This window comes from Dromiciops gliroides, chromosome 6 (genome assembly GCF_019393635.1).
Source record: "Dromiciops gliroides isolate mDroGli1 chromosome 6, mDroGli1.pri, whole genome shotgun sequence".
NCBI lineage: Eukaryota > Metazoa > Chordata > Mammalia > Microbiotheria > Microbiotheriidae > Dromiciops > Dromiciops gliroides.
This window is the reverse complement of record NC_057866.1, coordinates 11,493,611-11,521,056: the sequence shown is the minus strand read 5'-3', so window position 1 is coordinate 11,521,056 and position 27,446 is coordinate 11,493,611. Positions and strand designations below refer to the sequence as shown.

At 48.9% G+C, this 27,446-nt stretch overlaps 1 protein-coding gene across 2 annotated transcripts in view; it reads right to left on the bottom strand.

The window, feature by feature from the left end:
- Positions 1-22,797, bottom strand: part of ATL3 (atlastin GTPase 3) — a 34,209-nt gene extending 11,412 nt beyond the window's left edge. The window contains exons 1-6 of one of the 2 annotated variants that reach the window (XM_043970788.1): positions 22,656-22,797; positions 14,858-14,942; positions 7,809-8,029; positions 7,577-7,720; positions 3,372-3,476; positions 3,113-3,163 (exon numbers count right to left, since the gene is read on the bottom strand). In XM_043970788.1, coding sequence (XP_043826723.1) covers positions 3,113-3,163; positions 3,372-3,476; positions 7,577-7,720; positions 7,809-8,018 — 510 coding nt within the window. In that variant the 5' untranslated portion in view covers positions 8,019-8,029; positions 14,858-14,942; positions 22,656-22,797. Of the gene's footprint in view, positions 1-2,705; positions 2,885-3,112; positions 3,164-3,371; positions 3,477-7,576; positions 7,721-7,808; positions 8,030-14,857; positions 14,943-22,655 lie in introns of those variants that run through there. The other variant, XM_043970789.1, reaches the window with a different exon arrangement.
- Positions 22,798-27,446: the final 4,649 nt, after the last annotated feature.

Sequence of the window (27,446 nt, the reverse complement as noted above, 5' to 3'; positions counted from 1 at the left end):
GTGAATTCCTGGCAACTCGAGGTGGCTCCTCCTTTGTACTTCTCTCCCCAGTGCCTGGTACACAGCAGGTGATTCATAAACAAACATTTATGGAGGCAGCTGCTCAGGGGGTGAGGAGACAGGGAGTCCTGTGGGGTCTGAGTTCCAGTCTGAAATGGCCAGGAGCCTTTCCCGATCCCCAGTGTGACAGCCTATGCCGACAGCAGCCCCTCTGGCTTGAGCCCCCACAGCATCCCATTAGGTCTCACGGGATGGCTCCCTCAGGCCAGCCAGCCCAGCCCATGGCCCTTCTGCACGGCCCCCTCGCTCTTCTTCACACCCTCCTTTGGAGAGCTTGTCCAGCCCCACAGCTGCCACTGTTCCTATGTCCAATGGACACAGGCTCTCAATCTCTATTCTCCAGTCCCAGCCTCTTCCGAGCTTGCCACCCTAGATCTGGATATCCCAAGGGTGACTCAGACGCAGCCTAATTGAGTCTAAAATTCAATTAGTCATCACCCCCCCCCAAGCCTGACTTTCCTCCTGACTCGCCGTCCCAGGAAGCGTCGGGCCCCTTGACAGAATCACAGAATGGAGCTGGAAGGGACTCAGCCACCTCCAGTCCAGCTCACATCCGGAAGGAATCCTGGCCTTCCCAGACTTGCTGAACGTCCTGTAACAACTATCACGCCCTCCCTGGCGTCCTCTTCTTCGGGTTCTACGAGCCCACTTCCTCCTCATGCTGGTCATGTAACACGCACTCCACGCCTATGCTGTGTCCTCACCTCCATGTTCTTACCGACGGCCTCCTTAAACTGTGCTCCCTAAAACTGAGCACACAAAGCTAGGAAAGGCAGCAAACAGAAGTACCATGAAGGTCTTCCCACTAAGACTTTGGTGGACAGAGACTGAGAGCCTGAGGTCCACTAGAACCCCCAGGTCTCTTTCAGACAAAGTGCTGCATAGATGCTCCTAACCCACCGTAGACTCGTAAGGATGACCTACCGAGCCCAAGGGCTCACAGCAACCTTCATCTCTATTGACCTTATTGGATTCACTCCATGTGCCAGGCTAGGCTGTCACCTGGGATGTTCACTCTCCCTCCCAGGGGGCGCCCCGCCCAAGACCTCAAGTCATAGGAATGCTGGAACGCAGGAATATTGAAGTCCATCTCTTCAACCAGCTCTGAGCCCAAGCAATGACATAGCCATCTAGGCTACCTTCCTCTATTTCTCCATGAGAATCATAGGAGATAACTGATCAAAAATGTTGCTAACAATCTATGCCAAACATATCCTTATCATTCCCCTTATCTGCTATCTTCACAACCCTATCAGAAAAGAAATAAGGTTAATCTGATATAACCTGTTCTTGAGGAAGCGATCTTGGCTGGTTCCAAGAAATCTCCCGCCTCCTTTGCTAGGTGTTCACCAACTGACTCTTTTCATTTTCCATTCTGCATTGTTCCCAGAAGCTAAAGTCGAGCTCCTGACCTAGTTTACACCCACTACTCCCCCTTCTCTTGTGCAGAAGTCAGGACACGGGCAGCCCTTTGCCCCAGGGGGTGGGCAGCTCCTCCCCAATGCCCCATCCTCTTTCCCAGATCCCTAATGGGCCTGGCTGCCATGGCTGCCAGTTTTCTCTGACCCATGTGGGCCAGTGAAGCGGTCATGCAGGGGAACCTCAGCTTCATCTTTTCCCCGACAGGGAGCACAGCATCAAGGAGGGATGAACTCCAAGACTGTCATGGATCGCCTGCTCACCCCAGTGAACTACTCACTCTGATACCCTACCTAACCAGGAGCCCCGGAGACAGAGAGACAAGTTATCAGCATTAGCTCGTTTCTGGGGTAGGACAAGCTCAGGGGACTCAGACTAATACCATCACATGCAGGCAGCCCAAACAACAGCCCACCCTGCCTTCAAAGAGCATGTAATCTAGCAGAGGAAATGGGACTAGCCCAAGAAGATGGACTCAGACAAAAGTCAACAAGCAGTGAAGAATGACGCCCAAATTCTGTTAAAAAATCACTCCCGGGGCAACTAGGTGGCACAGTGGATAGAGTACCGGCCCTGGAGTCAGAAGTACCTGAGTTCAAATCCAGCCTCACACACTTAACACTTACTAGCTGTGTGACCCTGGGCAAGTCACTTAACCCCAATTGCCTCACTAAAAAAAAAAAAAAAAGAAAGAAAGAAAAAAAAATCACTCCCCATGGGGCAGCTAGGTGGTACAGTGGATAAAGCACTGGTCTTGGATTCAGGAGGACCTGAGTTCAAATCCAGACTCAGACACTTGACACTTAACTAGCTGTGTGACCCTGGGCAAGTCATTTAACCCTCATTGCTCTGCAAAAAATAAAAACAAAATAAGATGTATAAAAATCACTCCCCAGGGGCAGCTAGGTGGCACAGTGGATAGAGCACTGGCCCTGGATTCAGGAGGACCTGAGTTGAAATCCAGCCTCAAGCACTTAACACTTACTAGCTGTGTGACCCCAGGCAAGTCACTGAACCCCAATCGCCTCACCAAAAAATAAATAAATAAGTGAATAAATAAGTAAATAAATAAAAAATTCACTCCCCACCACTGAGAATTCCACTGTAAGCCTTCCTGGGCATCATCTACCCCGTGTGCCAAGCAGAAGGCAAACCTCCACGTCACAGTGCCCAAGGGACACACCAAGGCCTTCCCATGGGACAGACGCGCCTGGAGACGCACTCACAAGTTTTTGCCAAGAGGAATAACATGATCCTGGGAACGCTAACGATGGGTTCACACCACAGCGGGAATTCTGAAGGTGCAAGCAGCTGGCGGCAGAGGCGGCTACTGTAATGCTCTGGGTCCACCAAGGGCAAGGGTGGGGGATACAAAGCAGAATGAGGACAAGCCTGGTCACAGACTGGATGTAGGAAAGCGGCCTCCCAAACAAGCCCACGCATGGGGAAGCAGGAAAGAGAGTGGTGCCACCAAGGATTCTGGGACAGGAGGGGAGGAGGGGGGCTGCGGGGCTGCTCGGGTGTTTGCTCAAGAGACTCCAGGTGAGAAAGCCCAAAACATGGGACCTGGGCGGGGCCTAGGGAGGAGTCACCTTCTCACACCCTGGAACCTCCCCCTCTCAAGACTGGTTACCTGCAGCTGCTGTAGGTCGTCCTCCTGAATGTTCTGGGACAAATTGTAAATCTGTAACAGAAGCAGTTTTCTGATTAACACTGTCCTGACCTGAAAGACCGTGCTGGGGAAGCCTCCCGGGCAGCTTCCTGGCCTGGAGGCGTGTCAAGGACAAGAACAGCTGGCAGCTGCCCCTAAGCAAGCCCTTCTTCAATGCCCCTCCTGTCACCTGGAGACCCGGGGAGGGGCCCCTCCCTGGGAAGACGAGCAGCCCACCTACCTGGATAGAGCTAGTCATGGTGCTGAGGGCAAAAATGGTGGCACAGTCCTTCACGGTCGAATGGCTGTCAAACGCACCTTGAGTGTCCATCAGGATAACTGCAACCTGAACGAGGGAAAATACCAAGAGGCCACTGAAAGAGGAAAGCATGAGGTGAAAGCAGCCCCCTGAAACAACAACCAGCCTGCAAAGAGACCTAGGGAACGAACCTGCTGGGCAGCTCGTCCAGCCTGACCATGGCATTCCCGCGGAAGGTCCGGTCCTCTCTGACCCACTGCCTAAGGGCAGCTTGAGAAAGAAACATGGAGGAAGGGGGCTCCTGCTCAAACAGCCAGGTCCAGCCCATCTATCAATAGGGTGACAGAAGGCCTAGGGCCGAGTCCCTGAGCACATCCAAGGCAGGCCTTACAGGCCATCTTCCTATCAGACTCGGAGCCAGAATTCTTATACAACAAAGCAAGAATGTCCATTTAACATCTCTTAAGGCTCCCAACTTTTTGGAGCACGTGGAGCTACAAACATATACCTCTCTATGTTAAAGGGAGATAATACTTCGCAGTTCTACCTTCATCTCCCTTGTTGTGAGGGTTTTTCAGGCACATTATTCCTGTTTATTATAACAACACAACACTGTTTGACGCAAACATGCTTTACAAAATGGAGAGCCCACAAGGGCCCCAGAAAGAAGCTCCAAAATGTAATAGGAAAGGCTGTGGAGCAGGAGGCCCGGGCCCTTGCCCCAGCTCAGCATCACTCTGGGTGACCTGGAGCCTGTCAACAGGCAATCACAACTTCACAAAACTTGTGTGAAAACTAGAGAGATGAACATGCATGTTGTTGTTGTTTGCCCTTCATCCCCAGAGAGATCCAGAACATCGAGTGATGTCAGGACTTGCACTCAATTGGATTCAAGTGAGGGAGGGCTGTGCAAGGTCACCAGCCTCACTCTCTCCTCCGGAGCCATCTGGGTCCAGTGGCAAGATGTACATCAGGATGGCTGTGGATGTCTGAGGCTTACCCAGGGTCACACAGCTAGTAAGTGTCTGAGGAAAGATTTGAACTCAGGGCCTCCTGACTCCAAGGTCAGTGCTCTACCCACCACACCACCCTAAACATGCATGTGGAACCCAGAGTTCCCAGTCCACACAGAAACTTGCCAATTTATAACAGCAGGACAAAGGGGAGAGGAGAAAACAAACCCCCACCTAAAGGGGCACAGCAAGGGAGGGGGAGAGGTGGGGAAAGGACAAAGCCCCCCAAAGGGGAGGAGCGAGGCCGTGGCAGAAGTCCCTTTCTTTTCCCTTGGGAACTGCCAGACCCTGAAGGCAGGAGGGCGGGCTTAGCTGCACAGGGCCCAGCTGCAGAAGCAGTTTCTTAGCCTGGTGCAGACTGACTGGCACTTGTCTCAATTGCCAAGGACACACAGGGAGTCAGGCTTGGGATGCAAACAACAAATTATGCCAGCTCTGGGGGGCTTCATCCTCGACACATTCGGGGCCTCCTGCATGCCCTGGGGCCAGTGTTTCTGGAAAATACAGCAACTCAGGGACAAGATGGGGGACCCCTTAAGGGCCCTTCATAAGCCTCAGGGCTGGCCAGTTTAACAGTATGACAGAATGAGTCCAAGGAAGCAGGAAGGTGTCTCTAACACTCCCCACCAAATGAAGCAGGGAAAACCTAGGCTTCTGTGAGGCCTCCAAACGTCCTCCACACACTGACTTACATTCTAGTCCAGCCTAGGCTACCTTGAGTTACCAGGGGATCTCCAGCTCTCCTCCTCTGACCAAATCGTCTGGGCCAACCATCATGCTTTGCCACACAGTCAACATTAGCTACCGTTCTAGAGATGGGTATGGTGAGCAGGGACCTCGTTCTCTTCGGTTTTTAGTGACTGTTTTAAACTGGAAACTTCTCAGAAGGTTCCATCACACCATGGTTATTTTTGCACATCGCAATTCAACAGGAGGCAGAGGTGAAATTCTTCAGCACACGCCGGGCAGCAGGGTTAAAAACATCCTCCTAATTCCTGGCACAGTGACCCCAAAGCCTGACGATCCTCATCACATTCACCATGAAATGAATCTTTTGAGGAAAGTCTTTGACAAGCCGAGGGCAGACAGGCAGCACAAAGCAGGCAAAAACAAGGCACCGAGCCCCCAGAACACACCTCACGTGCTATCTCATGTCCTTAGGAACACCAACGGGTTGGTTGTCCTATAAGCCTGGCCTCCTACGCTCCTGACATTCAGGGCCAGGCCCTGCTGAAGGTACTCCCATCTCCAAGATGTCCCCAAAACGAACAGGGAGCCACCACCCAAAACAGGGTTGAGGCCTCCATACATTGAGAGTTAATGGCAGAATGAATGGTGTTTAGGGCTTGTCCTGAGGTCTTTGTCCCACAAGCATCCACACGAACCGAAGGGCTTCTCGACAGTCATCGACGACCCAGTGGTAGTCTGGCTGTCTTTGGTCGGGGCTATTGTTGTTTCAAGATAAAGACAGAGGGCAGGGCTTAGGAGAAGACAATGAAATGAAAATTAAAGCCAGTGGCAAGCAGGAGGGTACTTAGGGAGCTGTGCCCTGGGCAGAGGGAAGGTTTCTCTGAACCAGGAGAAATGGTGTGGGGGGTTCTTAAGCACAAGAAATCCTAAGTCAAAATCCCAAAGGAACCTGATAATATTGAACTTTAACCAGCTAGTAAAGGAATGTCTCAAGACAGACTGACCTGTCTTAGAAATAGCCAGTGTTAAACTCTGTGCGCGTGCACACGCACGCACACACGTGTGCACACATGCACGTACACACGCACGCACACATGTACTTCTTTGGCTACATACATATATGTGCATATATACACGTGTGTGAGCATTTATATATATGGGTTTTTTTAATAGAGGAAGGTACGTAATTCAATTAAAGAAATATGCTTTCAACCAGATAGCAATTTAACCAAATAGGTTCAAAAGACCCCAGAGCTGGAAGTCAAGTACAACCCCCTCGAATTACAGAGGAGGAAACTGAGTCCCAGAAAAGGGAAGGGACTTGCTTGCTCTCGGTCACACAGGAAGCAGAAGCTAGGGTTCAAAACCAGAACCTAACTCCAAATCTAGTGCTCTCTTGACCACATCCAACAGAAAAAGGAATACAATTTAAAAATCCTTTAAAAACCAAGCGACCTCATCAGCAACCCCGTAAAGGGTACATCTGTGTGCTGGGTATTCTGAGCGTCACAGTAAGAACCAAACAGATGCCATCCACACACCACCCCCCGACTGTCTGTGTGCACATAAAGATGCCAACGGGCCAAGATGCTTCCTACTGAAGAGACTGAGGGGTTCTGGGAAGCTTGAGGGTGCCAGAGAGAGTATGTGTTAGGCTAGACCTGGCTGGACCATCTCCCTCCTTTCTTCCATTTCTACAGTGAGGGGGGGCTGCCCTGACATCCTCTAAGGTCTCCCTCAGTTACGTCTCTCTCAGATTCGATCACTTTTCACGTTGAGACTTTTCAGATTCAGTACTAATAAGGATACTGGGTGAAAACCAACACAATTTCTGCATGCCTTCCTAAAGCCAGTACCAATGAGAGATGACTTTACTTGAAAAAAGTGTATTCCCAGGAAGGAATCAAAATGCAGAATGAGACATAGGCATTTGCTTTGCTAGATTATGCTTATCTACAATGAGGGTTTCATTTTTCATTTCTTTAATTGGGAGAGAAGGGTGGGAGGGATAGAGAGTAGAGATTGCTTGATGATTAATTATAATTTATAATTGAATTACCTTGAATCACTAAATAAACTATGGTATATTCATATAACAGAATAATACAAGGCCATTTAAATGATAAATAAGTGATATGAAGAAGTCTGCAAAGACTGGTATGAAGTAATTCAGATCAAAACAAAACCTACTTTGGTATTTACCAACTGGCTGGGAAAAAGTTAAAATGTAAACATAAACAGGAAAAAGGTGAACAAGCCAGAACAGAAGAGGCTACAGAGGGAGTGTCAATGAGCAATGCTTGGCGGGCAAGTTGGAGGTAAAAGTTCATCTGTGATGGCTGGAAAGGTTTCTCTGGGTTTTACTGGTTTAAAGTTAAGAGGATGCAACATCAAGATGCTTCAGACCGTGGGCCAGCACAGAGAGGTTTTGTGTGATGGACACAATGTGTCTGGAGGCCCCACCCCACCCCTCCCTCCCTTTACCTTCTTCCCACCAGGCTTTTCCACGATGAAGATCTCACTCCAGATCTGAATTCCGGTGGTTTCGGGGTCCGAGCCCCCCCGCCATGAAAACCCTGTCAGCGGTTCATTGTCGTCACCCAGCCACTGGGAATGGCCTCCTTCCTTCTGCAGGATGAGAAATAAGTCTTCTTTAAATACAGAGACAGGAAAAGAAGGCGCTAAGGCCCCAAGACAGCACGAGATTCTAACCCACCTGGTTATACATGTAGCGAAGCATGAAGTCCAGAAAGAAAGACTTGCCCTTGCGGAATGCTCCGGCCACTGACACCACGACCACATCAAGTTCCCTGACATGCTCTTGCAAGAGGACCCGGGCCAAGGCTTTCTCGTCCAGCTCGAAAGAATGCTCCTCTTTGTTCACCAGGACAACCTGCACGGGGCCGGGGGGTGCGGGGGGCTCCATAATGTCACCGCCTGTGTTGAGTGGAGAGAACAAGGGAACCTTCCTAGGGGGTCAGGCCACCAGGAGCGAGAGAACAAGCCCCGAGGGGCAGCCGGGGGACTTGGGGGAGAGCATCGGCTTCCCAGGGGAGGATAACGCCACAGGTGGCCTCAAGCACCAGTAGCCGGTGCACAATGCACCAGAGGAGTCAGCCTCCATCTCCCTGGGGCTGGTCTCCAAGGCACCTCTCCATAGTAGCCAGAAGGCCAAAGGGCAGCGCTCAACATTTAAACCCCGCTCCTGGGGGCCTCAGTGCATCAGCCAGCCCCTGCACGCCTGACGAACACGTAGAGATTAGGAGCTACTGGGCAGGAGGCCGGCAGGCCCAAGCTCCACGTGTCTGGGAGACCCAATGCCAGTCACAGGCTCCATCTTGACTCCTGGGGGCAGAAGAGGTGAACTGGGACCAGTGCCCCACCCAGTGGATGAACCACAGCCGGGAGGCCGAGCAGAAATAACCAGCAGGCTCTCGTCCGTGTGCCGTGTGCCAGGCCATCGAGAGGCAGTCCCCTTTTCTCACCCAGGCATCACCAGATTAGAACAGAAGAGGCCTGCCCACATCACACGGGGCCTAACTTTTGGTCTCCCTAAAACAGGGGACAGAGAGGCTCCCCTACAGTTCTGGATAAGAGTACGGCCGCTGACCTTCCTCCTGCAAGGGAGCTCCTTCCATGCATTTGCTCACTGGGGCCTGCTGACTCCTCTGGGAGGGAGGGGGCACTAAACCCATTTAACAGCAGAGGAAACCACAACTCCGAGAGCCAAAGTAACACCCCTTGTCCTGCAGCCAGCAGGAGCCAGAGGCTCTTTCCCCTACGCCCCCCTGGGCTGCTGATCAGCCCTTGGCTTCACTGAAGCTGGGTCCATACGGCCCACAAGGGGGTGGCACCTGCACTGACACAGACATCTGAGTGCACATCAGGCCTTCCTGACGGCACTTTGTGTGGGTCACTGTAATCACTGCCCCACAGCCCGCAGCTGGAGCTTCCAGGGTTACCTAGAGAGCCTCGAGCGTGTCCCGGTGCACACCAGCCCAGAGAGTGCTAGGCAGCAAAGGTCATGTGAGTCTAAAGTTGCGGTCCTGGGCTCGTATAAGCACAAGCGAGCAGCATCTGATGGCCTTTAATCAGCCGACAGGAAGTCCCTACTGTGTGACTCCAGCTGGGCAGGCCCAAGAAGGCCTGCATTTTCCCCGGGCCTCATCACAAGTGACTGCTGGCTGCTGGAGATCTAACTGGAAACTGCCAACTCTCTGGTGGCTACTTGCAAAGGAATGACGAGGGAGAGACTTGGGATGGATAGGCCCGTGCCAGGAGGCGCCAACAGGAAAACTGTGGAACCTCCCTCTCACTCACCCAGCACTTAAGGGCCTGCCCCAGGCCTGGCACCAACTGCACTAAAGAGGACAGCCCCAACAGGGTCCCTGCTCATCCTAACAAGAGAGACAACGTGCAGAGGTGCTTGTGTACATAAGGGAAGCAGGGGGACACACGCGTGCACAGGACGTAACGACAGAGGGGATGTGCTAGCAGTGGGGAGCGAGGGCCAGCCAGGAGATGGAGGGGTTGCTGGGAGGGGAGTCAGAATTAATCTTTGAAGATTAAGCCCAGAAAAGCAGAAAGGGGCTGAAAGATTTTCAATCTGATCCTAGGTAGGGAGGATGACAGAGTGAGGTCTGTCTTTGACAGCTGAGTGGAGAGTGGGGCAGGGGGTGGGGGCCAGGGCAGGCAGAGCCCCCTCCCTGCTTCAGGGACCCAGGTCAAAGCCCAGCTTTGCTCCTTACTCCTCCTGTGATGGTACATGAGACCCTCCATTTCCTACACTGCCCTGGCTGTGCCCCATGCCCAATGTGCCATCTCCTCTTCCCATTACAAAGTCCAGGCATGAGGTGACAAGAGCCCGCATCAGGGTACTTGTGTGACTGGGGGGAAAGTGGAGTCCATGTTGTGGGGAAGAAAGTGCTTTATAAACCTGTAACTCCAAGAATTCCCTATTAATTTAGGATCAAGTTCTATGGCCTCTGTTTGGCGTGGCTAATAACAACATGGGCAGCAGCCAGATGGCACCATTGTGCACAGAGAGCCACTCCTGGAGTCAGGAAGACCCACCTTCCAATGTGCCCTCAGACACCAGCTGGGTGACCCTGGGCAAGTCACTTCACCCTGGTTGCCTCAGTTTCCTCCTCTGTCAAATGAGCTGGAGAAGGAGATGGCAAACCCCACCAGTATCTCTACCAAGAAAACCCCAAATGGGGTCGTGGAAAGTCGGACATGACTGAGATGACTCAGCAACAATGATACCATATCTTACAAGAGCCCGTTTAATGGGGATAAGGACTGACTTAGAAGGGCAAGGGCCCTCAGAAATCCTAGACCAACCCTTCCATTCCACAACTGAGGAAACAGCAGGCCCAAAGGGTAAGTGATTTAGCCCAGGTCACAGGGGGGATGAGAAGCAAAGCTGCACTTGATCCAAGGTCCCTCACCACCAAATCCAGGGGATTCCCACATGCTCTAGTGCATGGTCCCCATTACATCCGTGCTGAGCAGGCACAAAGGGTGTGACGTAGCACTAAGAGAGTGGACACAGACAGTCATGTCAGGAGGGCCACAGAAGTGCGGTGCTGTGAGCTCTGCAAAGCCCTTCACCCCCATCACCACATGTGTCTCTCAAGAATCCTGGGCAGGAGATAACAGACAATATTCCTATTTTACAGGTTCAGAGGCAAAGCAACTCACTCGTCTGGAATCACCCAGCTAGTCAGAAGCAGAAGGCAATGATGCCCTACAGGAGGACGCGGGTTCAAATCATACCTGCTCTCTCCTCCATCCATCTCACTTGTGATCCCAATGCACTGTCTCCTCCAGATGACTGCCCCCTCTCTCATCCCTACGCTCACTCACCTTCAGTCTTTCCCTGACTGCTCGCTGCTCCCCTGCTGCCTACAAACATGTCTGTCTCCCCCATCTGCACTTGCTCTTTCCATCCATTCCTGCTACTGACCCGTCTCTTCTCTCCTCCTCAGCTAAATTCCTATCACAATCATGGCCTCCACTTCCTCTCCTCTCACACTCCGAAGCTTCCTAGCTCATCACTCCACTGAAACTGCTCTCCCCAAAGTCACCAATGAACTCTTGCTAAAAATATTTTAAACTGTATTTTCTTCAATCGGGAAAAACCTCCCATCCCCCTCCCCCAATTAAGAATGAGTGTGTGTGTTCTCGCTGGCTCCGTTGACTTCCCTCTGCATCACGCAATTCTTCTCAGATTTCTCTGAAACCATCCCCCTCCTCATCTCTAGAGCACAGCAGCACTGTCCTATTTATACACCCTTAGATTCCCATTCTCTGTCACCTCAAAAAGCGACAAGTATTTCTCCTTAGTTAGAGTTTGTTGTGCTTAGGACTAATCCCTCTCTCGTGCCCTTCTCTCCTTTCTCTCCTGTTTCTCTGTTGAGTGAAACCCAACTGGGTGTGTCTATTCTTCCCATGTTGGACCAGTTCAGAGGAGAGTGAGCCCCCTCCCCCTCGTCCTGGTTTATTGAAATATTTACTTATATATACCCTCATTATGTGAGATATTCTCCCTATCCTTCCTCTTCCCTCTTTCCTAATCCCGAATTCTTCTCTTATAAGAGAACGGCTTTGATGCCTTGCCTGACTGGACTCCCTCTGAGGCCCGACGATAGCAGGGTTCAGAAGGGACACATACGTCATCTCCCCAAACTGAATAAAAGTTTATCCTGATCTAGTCCTTTATCAATGTTACTCATGTTTACCTTTTTGTTTCTCTTAACTCCTGTGTTGGAACTTCAAAGTTTCTACACCGCTCTTTCAGAAGAATGTTTCCAAGTCCTCTATTCATTAAAGTTCCAGTTTTCTCCCGATAAGATCAGCCTCCACTTTGCTGAATCAATTATTCTTAGCTGCAAGCCTGTACCCTTTGCCTTCCGAAATACCCTATTCCAAGTTCATTGCTGCTTTCTAGTGCTGGCTGCTGACCCCTGTGTGCTCCTGACTGTGACGCCTTCCTACTCCAATTCTCTCTTCCTTGCAGCTGCAGTATTTTTCCTTCGGCCTGAAATCTCTGGATCTGAGTTATAATGCTCCTGGGAGTTTTCATCGGGGGCTTCATTCACGAGGTGACTGGCAGATTCTTTTCACTCTCACTGGGCCTGACGGTTCTCAGAGCTCTAAGTAGTTTTCTTTTAAAGAGAGGGCAAGAAGGCCGTCAGTTGTCACCTGCCCCCATTGAGGTGCCCCGTTATGGGCCTCGCCCTTATGCCGGAGCGTTACAGACGGCGAGCTCCCGGCCAGACCCCCTTCCCCAGTGGCTATAGAACTTTCTATTGCCTTATACGGACGTGGGCTAGAAAAATGACTTCCGGTGACTTTTTCTTAGATTTCTCCATCAGGATTCAGTCCGGTGTGTTCTCTCTCAGTTCTGGAGGAGCTGGGGGGAGGGGGGCCCTCACCGTACTTCCTGCTTTCTGCCATCTTGGCTCCACCCCACAGTGACCTCTGAATGACCTTTCTCAGTCCTCATCCACTTTGGCCTCTTTCCAGCCTTTGACACTGCTGATGACCCCCTTTTCCTTCATTCTCTTTTCTCTCCAGGTCTTCACGGCCTTCTCTACTCGTGTGACGCTTCCTTTCAGTCTTCCCTAGGGGTATGTTCAGGTAGGTCAGGCCTGGCGCCTGAGGGTCACCAGGCTCTCTTCTTCCTCCACACGGTTCCAGTGACCTCATCAGCCCCCATGGGCTCAGTTCGTGCTTCTCAAATGTTTTTATCCGGCCCCAACCTCTTTCCAATCTCCCATCTCCAGCCACCTCCTCAACCTCTTGAACTGGATGTCCTCCAGAGAGCCCCAGACAGAGTTCACTGTCCTTCCCCCTACTTCACTATGACAACTGAGGACAGTTCGCCCAGACTGGCAGCCACGGTCATCCTCAATCCTTCCCTCTCCCTCGCCTTCCCCCTCATCTACACCTGCTTCCTTCTGGCACTGCCCTCAACGCCTCACAGCCTGCACTGCCGCAATAACACCCTGCGGGCCAGTCGCTCTGCCACAAGTCTTTCCCCACTCCAGGGATCTCCCGAAAGCAAAGGTCTGACCACACCTCCCTACTCAACAGACTCCTCTAAGGGTCAGGTGTGGCGTGTAGAGCCCCTGCCCACCTTTCCAGACGTCTCATACCTCACTCGTGTTATAACCCAGGGACACCAGCCCCCTGCTGGTCCTCACACAAGCCGCGCCGTGCCCACACTCAATGCATTTTCACCATCTCCCAGGCTCATCACCTCTGCTGTCTGGCTTCCTTCTGGTCTCCGCTAACATCCTTATCCTGGTCCCCCTTATTCCCAGGTACGCTGGGTGACCTCCACTTTACCCTGTTTATATGCTGTTTGCATGTTGTGTTCTCCCATTTGACTGGGAGCTCCTTGAAGGTGTGTATTCTTAAATTCTAAATGTGGGTTCTAATCTGGCCCCCCAGTTTTGGGGAGAAACTGGCTAAGATCACTGATCAATGAGTTTAGGCTTTTTAAGGGTTTATTAAAAGATATAAGATAGTAAAGAGAGAGAGAGATCGAGAACAGGGTTCTTCTTTTTTTCTTTTTTTTTTAGTGAGGCAATGGGGGTTAAGTGACTTGCCCAGGGTCACACAGCTAGTAAGTGTCAAGTGTCTGAGGCTGGATTTGAACTCAGGTGCTCCTGAATCCAGGGCCGGTGCTTTACCCACTGCGCCACCTACCTGCCCCAAGAACAGATTTCTTATAGCAGGAAATCCTAGCTTTCCTAAACCTCCCACTTCTGAAGTCCTCTCCCACATAACCGATGCTTCCAACAAAAGAGAAAGAACTCCTCTGACAGCATCAACTTCTTCCTTCGTGTTCTTCTCCCAGAAATGGGAGGTTCTTCAAGCTGATTGGCTAGCGTCATTCAAATCCATTAGTTCACTGGACCTGAAGGTGGTCTCGATGTAAAGTTCAGTTTTTAGCTTCTGAGAACAATATCCTCTTAAGGGCCAGCCAGATGTGCTTACAATCTAGTTAACTGGAAGTAGGCTAATCAGCAGTCAGTCACTCTCACTTCATTCAATCAGTTTACATTAATCTCCAGGTGGGCCTTTGAGCATCTGCTAAATCCCCTTATCCATTATATTGACACAAAAGCAAGGACCTTGTTCTAACCTTTCACTACTCTCAGGGCTTGGCACAATGCCTGGCATGGAGCATACACATAATAAATGCTTGTTGACTGGCTGACAAGTCACAGAACTCCCCTTGGGCCTCAGTCTCCACATCTTTAAAATGGGGAAGTGAGGGGCAGCTAGGTGGCAAAGTAGACAAAGCACCAGCCCTGGAGTCAGGAGCACCTGAGTTCAAATTCGGCCTCAGACACTTGACACTTACTAGCTGTGTGACCCTGGGCAAGTCACTTAACCCCCACTGCCTCACACACACACACACACACACACACACACAAAATAATAAAAATAAAATGGGGAATTAAGGTGGACTAGATGACTTCAGGGGTCCCTGGCAGCTCTGGAGCTGTGAATCTGAGCCCACGATGACCCTGGAAACCCAGGTCCTCTGGCTGCAAAGTCCAACACCCCATCCATTAAACCAAAGAATAAGTTCTATGTTAGGTAAGACAGTATTTCAGCCTAATGTGGTCAGTAGCCTCTGGCTTTCCAGATCCAAAAAAACCTGATTTCTAGTCCAATTTGAAAACAAGAGGGAAAAGAGGTTACTTCAGTATTGTGAATGTATTCAAATGAATAAATGATACAAACCGTGCTCTGGTACTGCTGCTGGAGAAACACCAAATATGAGGAGTGGACACGCTTGCTGAATCCCGGCCCGATTTTTCAGTTGGTGCTACAAGAAAGCACAATACTGGGGTTTAAATCAGAAGAAACCAGCTACAGGTGAAAAGCAGCTGTCAAGTTCAAAAAATCAAAATTAGAGGGCAGCTAGGTGGTGCAGTGAATAAAGCACTGGCCCTGGATTCAGGAGGACCTGAGTTCAAATCCAACCTCAGATACTTGACAGCTGTGTGGCCCTGGGCAAGTCATTTAATCCTCATTACCCCACCAAAAAAAAAAAAAAATCAAAAGTATCTGCTGGGACTGAAAGGGTCATTTGTGTATAAGAAGAAAACCAGGTAAACCACAGATGACCAGAAATAGTTGTTTTTGCTGAAGTTACCCCAGCCTGTAGACTGAATCTAGTCAAGCCATTCAGGGTCACATTGTTACCAAGAGTCCCTAACTAATGTGATCAGATTTATGTCATTTGCTGGCCTTTTGCAACAACTTTTGTAAAGCTTGTCATTCCAAGCTCCTAAGAGTCAATGAAACCAAGGGAACGCATGACTGTATTGAGGTTAGTGTGCGTATGTGTGTGCATGTGCGTGTGTGTAAATGACTCAGGGAAAAGTTATGATCCAAGATTTTCCATTCTTTTTAAAACACTGAATTCTTTGAGAGGCAAGGGAAACACACCCAAACACATATACACACACGCCCCACTGGCATGCTGTGTTCAGATCTACAGAATTCAGCCCAGGAAGTGAGAGGCCAAGTCAAAATCAAACCAGTTTTAGAAATGTCTTTTGAAATAGAATGCCTGTTGTTGGCCTATGTTTGTGTTCACAGTTACACATAAGTTCTTAAGTGATTCCAGAAAAATAAAACACTACAGGAAACCTCAAAAAACTAGAATGGTCAGGAGAAAAGAGAGTGTTTCAGAAAATGAAGTTAGAACATCCTTTTCCTTTCAATTACTGTTGAAAATCTTTCTAAAAGATACTCGTCTACTTTCCTGCCTTCACAATGCACAGTGAACAAAACTGCTTTTTCTCTGATGATTGAGAACTTTACGAGGTCTTCTGTAATATCAATTATGACTATATAAAGGAGAAAGCTAGTAGAATGTCAAGCACATGGGACTGGAAATCAGAAATCTGGATTTCTAACCTAGTTCTGCCACAAACTTATGCAATAACCCTATGGTCACATCCCCTCAGATTCTTTAGCTGTAAAATGATGGGTCTGACTAAATGGCTGAGGCCTTCCAATTCCAGAGAGAAAGGGACTGGAGACACAACCCCCAAGAAATACCCTGAGGTTTGGAGAAGAAAAAGGAATGTCTGACTGCTTGTTTCCATTTAATCCATTTGTTTTCTAAATGTAGAAGAGAAGGAAATACCCATGAATTTCAGGCTTTGCTTAGTTAATGAAGGCTTTTACTGCAATCTCCACAAACTGTTTGGGTGGGTTTTCTTATTCTTTCAGCCACATAAAACTAATGAGCCAAGATCTGGAGTCTAAATACTTGGTTTTCAAGTTCCAGCTCTGACACTTATCAATTGTGTGTATCTGGACAAGTCATTATAGTAAGAATGACAGAAAAAAAAATTTTTAAAAAGAAAGACAATACAACCTAAATAGCACTAAATGAATGAACTTATCTTGTGCTATGCCAGTCAATCTCACAAAAAAAATATTTTATAAAGCTAGAAAAAATAGTCACAAAACTCATATGAGAAACAAAAAATCAAGAATCTCAAAGATAATAATGAAAAAAGGGGAGGAAAGAAGACCATCAGTAACACATCTCAAACATATTACAAAGCAGTAATCATTAAAATGATTGGGTTTAGGGGGCAGCTAGGTGGCACAGTGGATAAAGCACCAGCCCTGGATTCAGGAGGACCTGAGTTCAAATCTGGCCTCAGACACTTGACACTTACTAGCTGTGTGACCCTGGGCAAGTCACTTAACCCCCATAGCCCCACCAAAAAAAAAATGATTGGGTTTATAAGTTTAAAAAAGAGAGAGAGCAATCAGTGAAACATATTAATTACACCACACACAGAAGAAAACAAACACAGAAACACTGTTTGATAAACCCAAAGATCCCAGTCTCTGGGAAAACTGGACAGCAATCTGGCAGAAATCAGTTTTAGACCAACACCTCAAACCACATACCAAGATAAGCTCCTGATTAATACATGACTTAGATATAAAAAGTCATATCATAAACAAATTAGAAGAGCAAGAAAGAAATTACCTCAGATCTACAGAAAGTGAAAAGACTTCCTGACTGACCAAGTGATAGAAAAAGATTGCCCAAAATAAACTGGACATAAAACATACAAATTTTTTCACAAAGAAATCTAATATAATAAAGATTAGAAAGGAAACAGTTAACAGGGGAAAAAATCTTTGCAACGAGTCTCTGTTAAAGGTCTCATTGCAGATATGTGAGAAACTGATTCAAATTATGAGACTAAGAGCCATTCCCCAATAGATAAATGACCAAAGGATATAAATAAGGAGTTTTCAAAGGAAGAATTCATGTTATCAACAATCATATGAAAAAGTACTCTAAATCACTAATTAGAGAAATACAAATTAAAGCAACTTTAAGGTTCCACTTCACCTTTATCAGATGGGCAAAAGAAGAAATAATCGATGTTAGAGGGGATGCAGGACAACAGGTGAGGCTGGTGTACTGCTGGTAGGGCTATGAATCGATTCAGGCATTCAGGAAGTCTTTTGGGGCTTTTCTCCAGCTTTGGCTAACTAGCATGCTGAAGTTCTCTGCTTTCTCTACCATGGGGCCTGAGACCATGAGAAGTTAGGGAGATATATGGTCAATCCGTTGTGGTTATAATATTAATAAATTAATGTATGCTTACCCAGAACTTGTATATATAGCAATAGTGTTTAAATCTTTAAAAACACGAGCTCACTCCAAAGAAAGACACCAGGTCTAATGTGACAAAGCCCAGCCAACAGCCAGGGCCTGGGGAAGGCAAGGAAATGGAAAGGAAAAGCATTCATTGAGTGCTTACTGTTTGCCAGTAAGGCACTGAGGATACAGAGAAGAAATTGACTTGGCCCTCCCATGGGGAACTCCTATTCGAAGTCCAAAAAGAAAAGGTGAGAACTGAGTAGGTTCCCAGCACAGTGGACGGCCTAAAGGCCCAGGGCAAAAGGTGGAGTACCACAGGGAAAGACAGAAGCTTGACTGCACCATGAAGTTCATAAAGAGGAGTAACCCAGTTAAAGCCCAGCCGGGAAGGATTTCAGGGGTCAAAAAGACAAGTCTGTATTTGTTCTTAAAAATAAGGAGTGTCTTGAAAGGGGGAGGGATGTGGTCAGACGTGTGCTTTAAGAAAATCAGGTTGGCAGCTCTAGGGAGGATGGACTGAAGCTGAGAGAAAACTGAGGCAGGAACACCAGGCAATGAGGACCAAAACCAAACTCAGGGCTGTTGGAGAGAAAGGCCCCAAGAGCTGTCATGGGACTGACTCTGAGGAGTCAGATAGGCCTGGGAAGGGCTGCCCTCAACATGAACACAGGGAAGACCACAGAGGGAATGCGTTTGGGAGAGAGGGAGGTGAGGGTCAAGCCAGATCAGGTCAGACCAGACCAGACAAGAGCTCAGCAGAATCTGGAGCTACAGATACCCACCTGGGAACCCTCTGCAGAGACCCACGTCCTCTGACAAACATCTCACTGGCAAGTGCAACAAAAATCCTATTTTGGAAATGCTTTTGTAACCCAGAAATATGTGCAGAGTGGCACCATCTGTAACCACAGCTGAGGCTGAGGCTGGCACAGTACCTGGCACATTGGAATACGAAACACCTGATCACTGAGTGTAGGAGCAATGAACCTAGAGGAAGAGCTAGGCTCCAACCTTAGCTCGGTTCCTAATTACCTTCAAGCATTGCCACGGCCAGGTCTCCAGACCTAAGCTTCTTCCTCTGTAGAAGGATGGAACCAGACATAAGTTCAAAGGTCCTTCCAGTTCTCATCCTGTGTTCCCGATCATTTATAAAGCACATCACAGAATGTAGATCCTTCCAAGCTTCAAATGGACTACATATGTTACCATATAACAAACCAAAATGGGTCAAAAGCTTGTTCCTTAACTTCCACAAAGTGTCTTTGGATTTCAAAGAAATGTTTTCCAGTGCAGCCAGAGAAGCAGCCTTGCTTAGGGGCAGGAGAGCTGCCTCCCAAGAAGATAAATTGGGTTCAAGTGCACCCACTGACAGAGTGACAATGGGAGCCTGGACAAGCCCCAGGTGCTCTGGCTCCCTCTCCAGATTCTAGGCTGCAGAAGGGTTACCAATCTGTACCTATGGGAACTTCCTAAATTTGTTTTCCAAAGGCTATTTGTTAAAATAAGTGACCACATGAAGAATAACAAAGAACACTTTAAAAACTCATCCCATAAAGGGGATGAATCCTTTACACTAGACACAATGCATATGCTCTGCACCAGTGTGAGGAGCAGCAAATAACTCCCTCTGACCCGATGGTCTCTAGAAAAAGTGTAGCCATGCTCCATCCTCCTTCCCACCAAAGAAAAAACCCGCTGCGTGAGGCTTCCAGTGGCAGCACATGTTTGCAAAACAGAATCTTTGCTCTAGAGCTGGAAAGGGCCTCAGAGGTCACCTGGTCCAACCCCCTTATTTTGCAGACGGCCCAGGGAGGCTGCATGATTTGTCCAATGTCACCCAGTAAGTAGGCATCAGAGGAAAGATCTGAGCCCAAGTGCTCTGGCTCCACAGGTGGTGCTCTTTCTATTCTTAAAAAGTATTGAAACTATTCTTTAGTTAAGCTTGCTTTTTAAAAAATCAACACAGTTGCTATTTCCCCTTATTTTATTGACTTTAAAAAATTAAGTGCTTGCCTTGGTCTAAATCTTTCAAAGTAACAATAGCTAACATTTATACAGCGCTTTACAAAGTACTTTCTCATGCAAAAATGATCATGAAAAGAAAAGCCAAGAGGAAATGTTTCTTTTCCTGGGGAGTGATATGAACAACAGGAATTTTCAAAGATATCTGTCATAAGACAAAACTGGTTTTATAAAACAAAGTACGCGTGTGGAAAAAATACTGGAATTATAAGGAAGAAGGACTGAACCTAGGATTTCTCTGGTCTAAGGCCCTCCCAGGTGAGAAAACTCTCTTGACAGTTGCAGTTAGCTCCTTCTCTGTAACTTCCTGGAGCACTGAAATAAGTGACTTGCCCAAGGTCACACAGTCAGAATGTGTCAGGGTCAGGCCTTGAACCCAGTTCTTCACAGCTGCAAGCTGAGCCCTCTACCCATTACAGCAGAGGTCTCAAACACAAGGACTGGGCCTCAGGCCCGCCAAAATGTAATTGAGAGATATTTAACAAAATAAATAAAAACACAATCAAGGGGCAGCTAGGTGGTTCAGTAGATGAAGCACTGGCCCTGGATTCAGGAGTACCTGAGTTCAAATCCGGCCTCAGACACTTGACACGTACTAGCTGTGTGACCTTGGGCAAGTCACTTAACCCCCATTTCCCCAGACAAAACAAAAAGCAAACAAAACAAAACAAAAAACACAATCAAGTACACATAATGTTAATAAGTGCCTTTCTAAGTCAATTTGCAGCCAGGCCAGCCTGGTAGCCAGCCTCCTCTCTGCTGGAGTCTGACACCACTATCATATATCCTTGGCGGACTTTTCCCCCCATTATCATATAGATTTTTTTTTTTTCGGTGGGGCAATGAGGCTTAAGAGTGTCAAGTGTCTGAGGCTAGATTTGAACTCAGATCTTCCTGAATCTAGGAAAGAAAAGGCAGCGTGACACAAAGTCAGGAAGACATGGGTTCAAATCTCACCTCTTACAGAGAGTGGACCTGGGACCCTGGGTAAATGATAACCTCTCAGGGCCTCAGGTAACTCTCTAAAATTATAAACTGGGAGGGGCAGCTAGGTGGCACAGTGGATAAAGCACGGATCCTGGATTCAGGAGGACCTGAGTTCAAATCCGGCCTCAGACACTTGACACTAACTATGTGACCCTGGGCAAGTCATTAACCTTCACTGCCCCTCCAAAAATGAAACAAAAAAGTGATTTAACATTATAGACTGGGAACATAGATAAAATGCTGAAACATATTTTTAAAATCACAGTTTTTTCTTTCATTATTTCATCCATTAAAAGTTACTCCCTCCACTTACTAGCTGTGTGACCCTGGGCAAGTCACTTAGCCCTCAGTGCCCCACCAAAAAACAAACAAAAAAACCCCCAAAAAGTTGACTCCCTCAAATACACCTCCGCTGGTAGAAGCCCCCACTTAACAGTTTCTCCTTCCTACCACAGTTTCAATCAATTTCTCAGACCCAACAGAGGGGCCTAAAATGTGTGGACTTTGGAGAAGTTTTCCCAAGCAGGCTCCTCACTTGTCTTTTGAGCCTATAAATAAAGTTCACAAATGGAACTTGTAGAAACGTCCACGTGTTATGCTCAAAATGGGGAGGGGGGAGGGGATTGTGGGTAGGGACTTTTTCGATCTCCCTTGAGTTCTCTTTGCAAAAAAAAGCAAACGTATTTAAAACCATCTGCATATTTTCTCCCATTGAAGTTCCTACTCTATTTAGGGCATGTGAGAAACACCTGACAGAACACCAAATTCCCTACCACACTTTTGGTTTCAGTCCCTTGAGGCAAAGAGATCCAGGTTAAAAATAATTTAAGTTTCACGGCTCCCAGGACAGGTTTAATAAAAGTTGAGTAACAGCCAGCAGACTCTGTGGCAGGACCCTGGGCGGGGATAGAGAAGGGGAGGAAGGGGGCCCGGCCCAAGGTAGCACACAAGTGGGTACCAGGGGGCAGAGCCTGGATTCCAAACCCTGCCCTCTTCCCTCGGAGGAGTGATGCCTGCCTGTAGTGACTAGCCCGGGGCCTTCAGCATCTCCCCTTCTCCAGCTTTCCACCCTAATATGGCCAAAAGCATCTGCTTCCAACTTTCTAGTCCAATGGGCTGGAAACGTCTGCAGAGTTAGGAGGACCTTTAATGGGGATCACCTCGTGGCGTGGCGGGTCATTCACCACTGCACCCTACATGCCCAACGGGGTGGGGCAAGCAGGGTTGGCAGAAATCAAGCTTAGACAGGAAACCCAACTCCACCCCACCCCAAAGGAGGGCTGGCACCTGGTCCCAGGCTGCCGATACGGGAGGGCCCCTCCCCCGCTGCTCTGGGCAGGGGGCACAGGGGAGGGCCCCTCCCCCCCCATGCTCTGGGGCACGTGCAGGGAGGAGGGGGAGGGCTGAAAGAAGGAAGCTGAGACCCCTGAGAGCCTTTCCCACTTAGATGGTAAACAAGACCCCCCCACCACCAAGGCGGGGGAAGAAGGAGCCACGTAGCAAACTTACAACAGGAGCCATCTCAGCCAACCCTCACTGTACACAGGGGGAAACTGAGGTCCAAGGAGGGGAAGGGCCCCTAAAAGCCAACTAGTCTTGCCTGTTTTCAACAGATGGGTAAAGTGAGGCACGGGATGGGGAAGGGAGGGCCCACTAGCGTCTCTCTTTCCTGACAGGCCCGTAGGAGGACCAGAGTCTTACGGGACCACCTGGTCTAACGACCTCATTATACAGACGGGAAAACTGAGGTCGGGGAGGGGAAAGCCTCCGCCTGGTCTAAGCCCCGCCCTTTACTGAGGGGCGGGGAGTGGCCTCGCCTTACAGGGGCGGAAACTGAGGCAGAAGGGGCCCGGGGCAGGGGGCCGGGGGGCGCGGGGTTACCTTCGTTCTCCCCGCTTTCTGTTGAGGCCGCCGCCGCCGCTCGCAGAAAAGAAAACATGGAGCCGCCTCCTCATCAGCCCGGGCGGCAGGGAGAGGGCGGGCCGGGGCCGGGCCGGGCCGGGCCTGAGGGCGGGCGGGCGAGCGGGCGGGCCGGCAGGCGGAGCTGCGCGGGAAACGGGCGGGGACTCGGGTGCGAGGAGAAACGGGCTGCGCACGCGCTCCCAGGCCGGGGCCGGCGGCCAGGAGCGGGGCCTGCGAGCCAGCCCCGCCCACCGCGGCCTCCTGGGAAACGTAGTCTCACTCTCGCGCCCACCCGGGCTCCGGGTCTCCAATGAAACCACAACTCCCAGAAGTCCATACGGGAGCTGGGAGGGAAAGCTCGGGTTTCCGGCGCTCAGTCTCCCAGCAGGCTGAGCGTCGACTCTGGCGATCAGCTGGTGGCCCGCCTCCGGGCTTTCCTGCGGGCTGGACCGCGTGTCCGGTGCTTCGTGTCCAAACCAGCCCCTATGAGGGTCCAGGCCTGTGCCAGGGAGGGGCTGCTGCAGCAAAGACAAAAACAAAGCAGGCCGGGCCCTCCAGCAGCATGCGCTCCAGTGGGGATTACGCTTGTAACCAGACCACTTAGCCTGAACTACAACTCCCAGCAGGCCAAGTGGAAGCCTGAAGGTGGGGGTGTGGGGGTGAAGCAGGGAAGGGGAGAAAGTGGGGGCCTAGAGCTATACAAGGCTTGAGCGATCAGCCTATCCAAACCATCCTGGGCATTTTACAAACAGGGAAACTGAGGCCTGGAAAGGGGAATAATCATGACACCCCAAAGTGTCAGTACAGGATTATTTTTCCCCTTTTGCAATTGAGGCCCAGAGGGATTCAATGACTTTCCCAGAAGTAATGAAGGGCAGAGAAGGTGCTTGAACCCAGGACTTCTGATGGAAAATCTGGGGTTCTATAGCATGCTGGAGCCAACCTTGGGGCTCATTTCATCCAAACCCTTCATTTTACAAAGGAATAAACTGAGGCCCCGGCAGGGCATAAATCATGCTCAAGATCACAAGGGTGAAAGATGACAGAGCCAAGCTCCAACCTTAGATTCACTGCCTCAGGTTCCCTGACCTTCAGTACTTAGTCAAAGGGTGTTTATTAAAGCCTCCTCTGTGCCAGGAACCTAGGCCATCCACATGCAATTCCATCTAATTCAACAAGCATTGATGGAACAATTGCATCTAGAGCCAACAATCCAAGAAAAATGAAAGAAATCACATTCTACCTGTGTCTCCATCCTGAAGCACTCTGAGACCACAGAAAAGGCAGATCCTGCCCATCTGCACTGGAATCTGGTTCCTAATCTCCATGGCTGCTAGCCTGCTGTGTGACCTAGGGCAGGTCCTTCCCCTTCCCCAGGTCTTTTGATTTCTCCTCTGTAAAAGGAGGGGGGTGAGACTAGATGATCTCTAAGGGCCCCCACAAGGTGGGGGGGGGGGATGTCTTGGAAGGAGAAGTTACTGAACTGTGATAAGGATGACTTCACCTCCAGCAGCACCATCACAGGCCAGGCTTGCTAGGATAACTGCTGTGTCATCACTGTCCTGGGCCTTCTCTGGCTCTCAGCCACCCCAGAAAAGAACCTTCTCTCTGGTCAGCTTTGCTTATTGATCACCATCTATTCTCTAGGTCATTCTAAATCCTCTGAATGCTTAGGAGCAGACTTGAGAGACCCTGGCCAGCCTGCACTTACGTCGTGGAAATAGCCTTGGGTCTGAAGTCAGGAGACCTGCCTGAGAATCCCAGCTCTGCTACATGAGACCTTGGGCAGGTCACTTACCCCTGCCTCAGGCCCAAGTTCCTCATGAAGGTATTAGGTGACCTCCAGTGGTTCCTTTGCCTCCAGACCTTAAGAACTGGGAGGGGAGTGAGAGAACCTGGGGCAGAGCCCTCCTCACCTCACCCCCCCCACACACCCTTCTGATCACCTCCTGCCCAATCTGGCCCGAGCAACCATCCCAAGGAATTGGGTGGAAATGAATGTCTGATGAGCAAACATAGAGCTGGCAGGCACCTGACAGGTCTCTAGTGTGGGGATGAAAATTGTCCAACCTACAGTAAGAGAGAGTGAGGCAGAGCTCTGGGATAATGGCACTCTATTAAAAGGTTCCCTCCTCTAAGGAAGTGGACCTCACATCTTCCTCACCACCTGAGATGCTGCTTCTTCCAAGACCTTGTTGTTGTTGTTGTTTTGTCCTTTGTTCTCAAAGAGGACTGTGACATCCGGGTGATGGCATGACTTGCACTGAATTGGATTTAAGTGAGGGAGGGCTGTGCAAGGTCACTGTGAGAAAATGGATAGTTGTCTCCTCTCGGTGAAGATATAACAGTCAATCATATTCCTCCTGACCTGTTTGTAGGACAAAGGTCTCAGATTCCCTCCTCCACCTCTGGCTAACAAAATCACATGGTTCAAGGAGCCCTGGTCTCAATAAGGTCCGCTCTGGAGTTGTGTCCATATAAGGAAGAATAAGGTCCACTCCTGAGTTATACCCATATAAGGAAGAGGGGTGGGACCGATTATCTAGTTTTTGTATGTAGATTGTAACCCTTGAGTAATCAGACCAATGATGAAAAAGGGGAGGGTCCATTTGCATTAGAGACTAGGGTATAAAACAGGGCCTGTGAGCCCCCTTTCTTTGCACCCACTAGCTGCACACTAAGGTGCCTCCTCAGGAGAAGGAAATAAAAGAACCTTTGTCACATGGCTGCTGAGTTCCCAAGAATTATTGAGAAGAGGATTGTTTTCCCTCAAAGTCACCAACCTCGCGCTCTCCTCCAGAGCCATCTGTGTCCAGTGGTGAGATATAGACCAGGTCGATTGGAGATGTCCCTGGATGTTTAAGGCAATTGGGGTTAAGTGACTTGCCCAGGGTCACACGGCTAGTAAGAGTCTAAGGTAAGATTTGAACTCAGGTCCTCCTGACTCCAGGGTCAGTGGTCTATCCACTGTGCCACCTAGCTGCCCCTCAGGTTTGATACCCAAAGATGCAATAATGATACAGAATCTCATTGGCTGATGGACCTTGCTCTTGAGGGCCAAAAATGATGTATTAGCAGGGGGTCTCTCCTGAAAATGATGTATTAGCAGGGGGTCTCTCCTGACTAAGTGGTCGTAAGATGGTCACCTGCTAATGTTGGACAAGAGAGAATGGTCTGGAGGTTCATAAATAAATTGGGAGACCTTCCAAATCATCAAGGCCTGCCACCCATGGTGAGTTTGAACATGGAATTCAAGCAAAACAGACTGGAGATAGTTCTGTCAGCATCCTTGTGGTTGCAAAATGAGCCTCTTAAGTTGGTGAACAAGTAGTGTACATTACATTAAAGTTTGAGGCCCACTATCCATCCCTATATGATTTGTGCAGAATATCTAATGGATTAATACTAATTGGAATAGAGTAGGAGTCCAAGTCAATGATTTCTCACACTAATCCAGCCCTTTCATTTTACATAAGGAGAAAGAGAGGCCCAGAGAGGTGGGCTTTGAACCTCTGGACTGTGCCCAGCTGCCAGTTCTTGTCCAGGTTCATCCATTCAGTGAGCACAAGGGCCCTTCCTTATCTTATCTAAACTGGCTCCCAGTCAGGACTCAGCAGAGTGCTTTGTTTACAGTAATTGTTCAATAAATAACTGTTTGCTGAGAGATTCTGTTCAGCTGATGGTGGCAAGTGGCCTCTTTGAAAGACAACTGTGGGTTTAGTGAAATCAAGAGGCCTGGGTCTGAGTTCTAGTCCTGCCACTGGGCAGCCCTGTGGTCTTGGGCAGGGGCTTCCTCTCTGTGGAAAAGAGCTACACAAGATGTTTCAAGGGATTGTCATAAGGAAAAATACCTTCCAAATTGCAAAATGCTTTATTATTGTGGATTCTTATTATCCTGGTGAGTATTAGGCTCACAGGAGACTATTTATAATAATAGCTGATGCCTATAATTCTTTAAGTACGTCATCTCAGTCAATCTTGGCAGTAATCCTCTGATGCTGATGACACTTGCATTCCTAGTCCCATTTTACAGAGGTGAACACTAAAGTTGTCAGACTTGGAATGACTCAGCCATAGTTACACTTTGAGTAAGGGCCAAAGGCAGAATTCGAACCCAGGTTTCTCCTGATTCCAAGTACAGTGCTTTTTGCACCTGGCCATCCTGCCTGCCATTCCTGTCTGTATCTGGACTATGTACTAAGCACTATGAACAGTATAATACCATAGGATAGGATAGGATATAGGATATAGGATAGGATAGGATAGGATAGGATATAGGATAGGATAGGATATAGGATATAGGATAGGATAGGATAGGATAGGATATGTGATATACCATACCATACAATGTAATGTGATATAATATAATATAATAATAATATAGTATACAATGGTGAGCACGTAGTATCTAGAATTCCACAAACACAAAATATATAGTGAGAACAACTGGCATTTTTATTAATCTTTTAAAGTTTGCAATGGGCAGCTAGGTGGTACAGTGGGCTGAGAATCAAGAAGACATCTCCCAGAGTTTAAATCCAGCCTGAGCAAGTCACTTCACCCTGTTTACCTCAGTTTCCTCATCTGTAAAATGAGCTAGAGAAGGAAGTGTCCAACCCCTCCAGCATCTCTGCCAAGAAAACCCCAAACTGAGTCACAGAGAGTTGGACATGACTGAATGGGAACAAAAGTCTGTGCTGTATTTTATATGCGTGAGCTCAGGTGATCCTCCAAAGTACTGCTTGAGAAAGAATGACAGATATTATCATT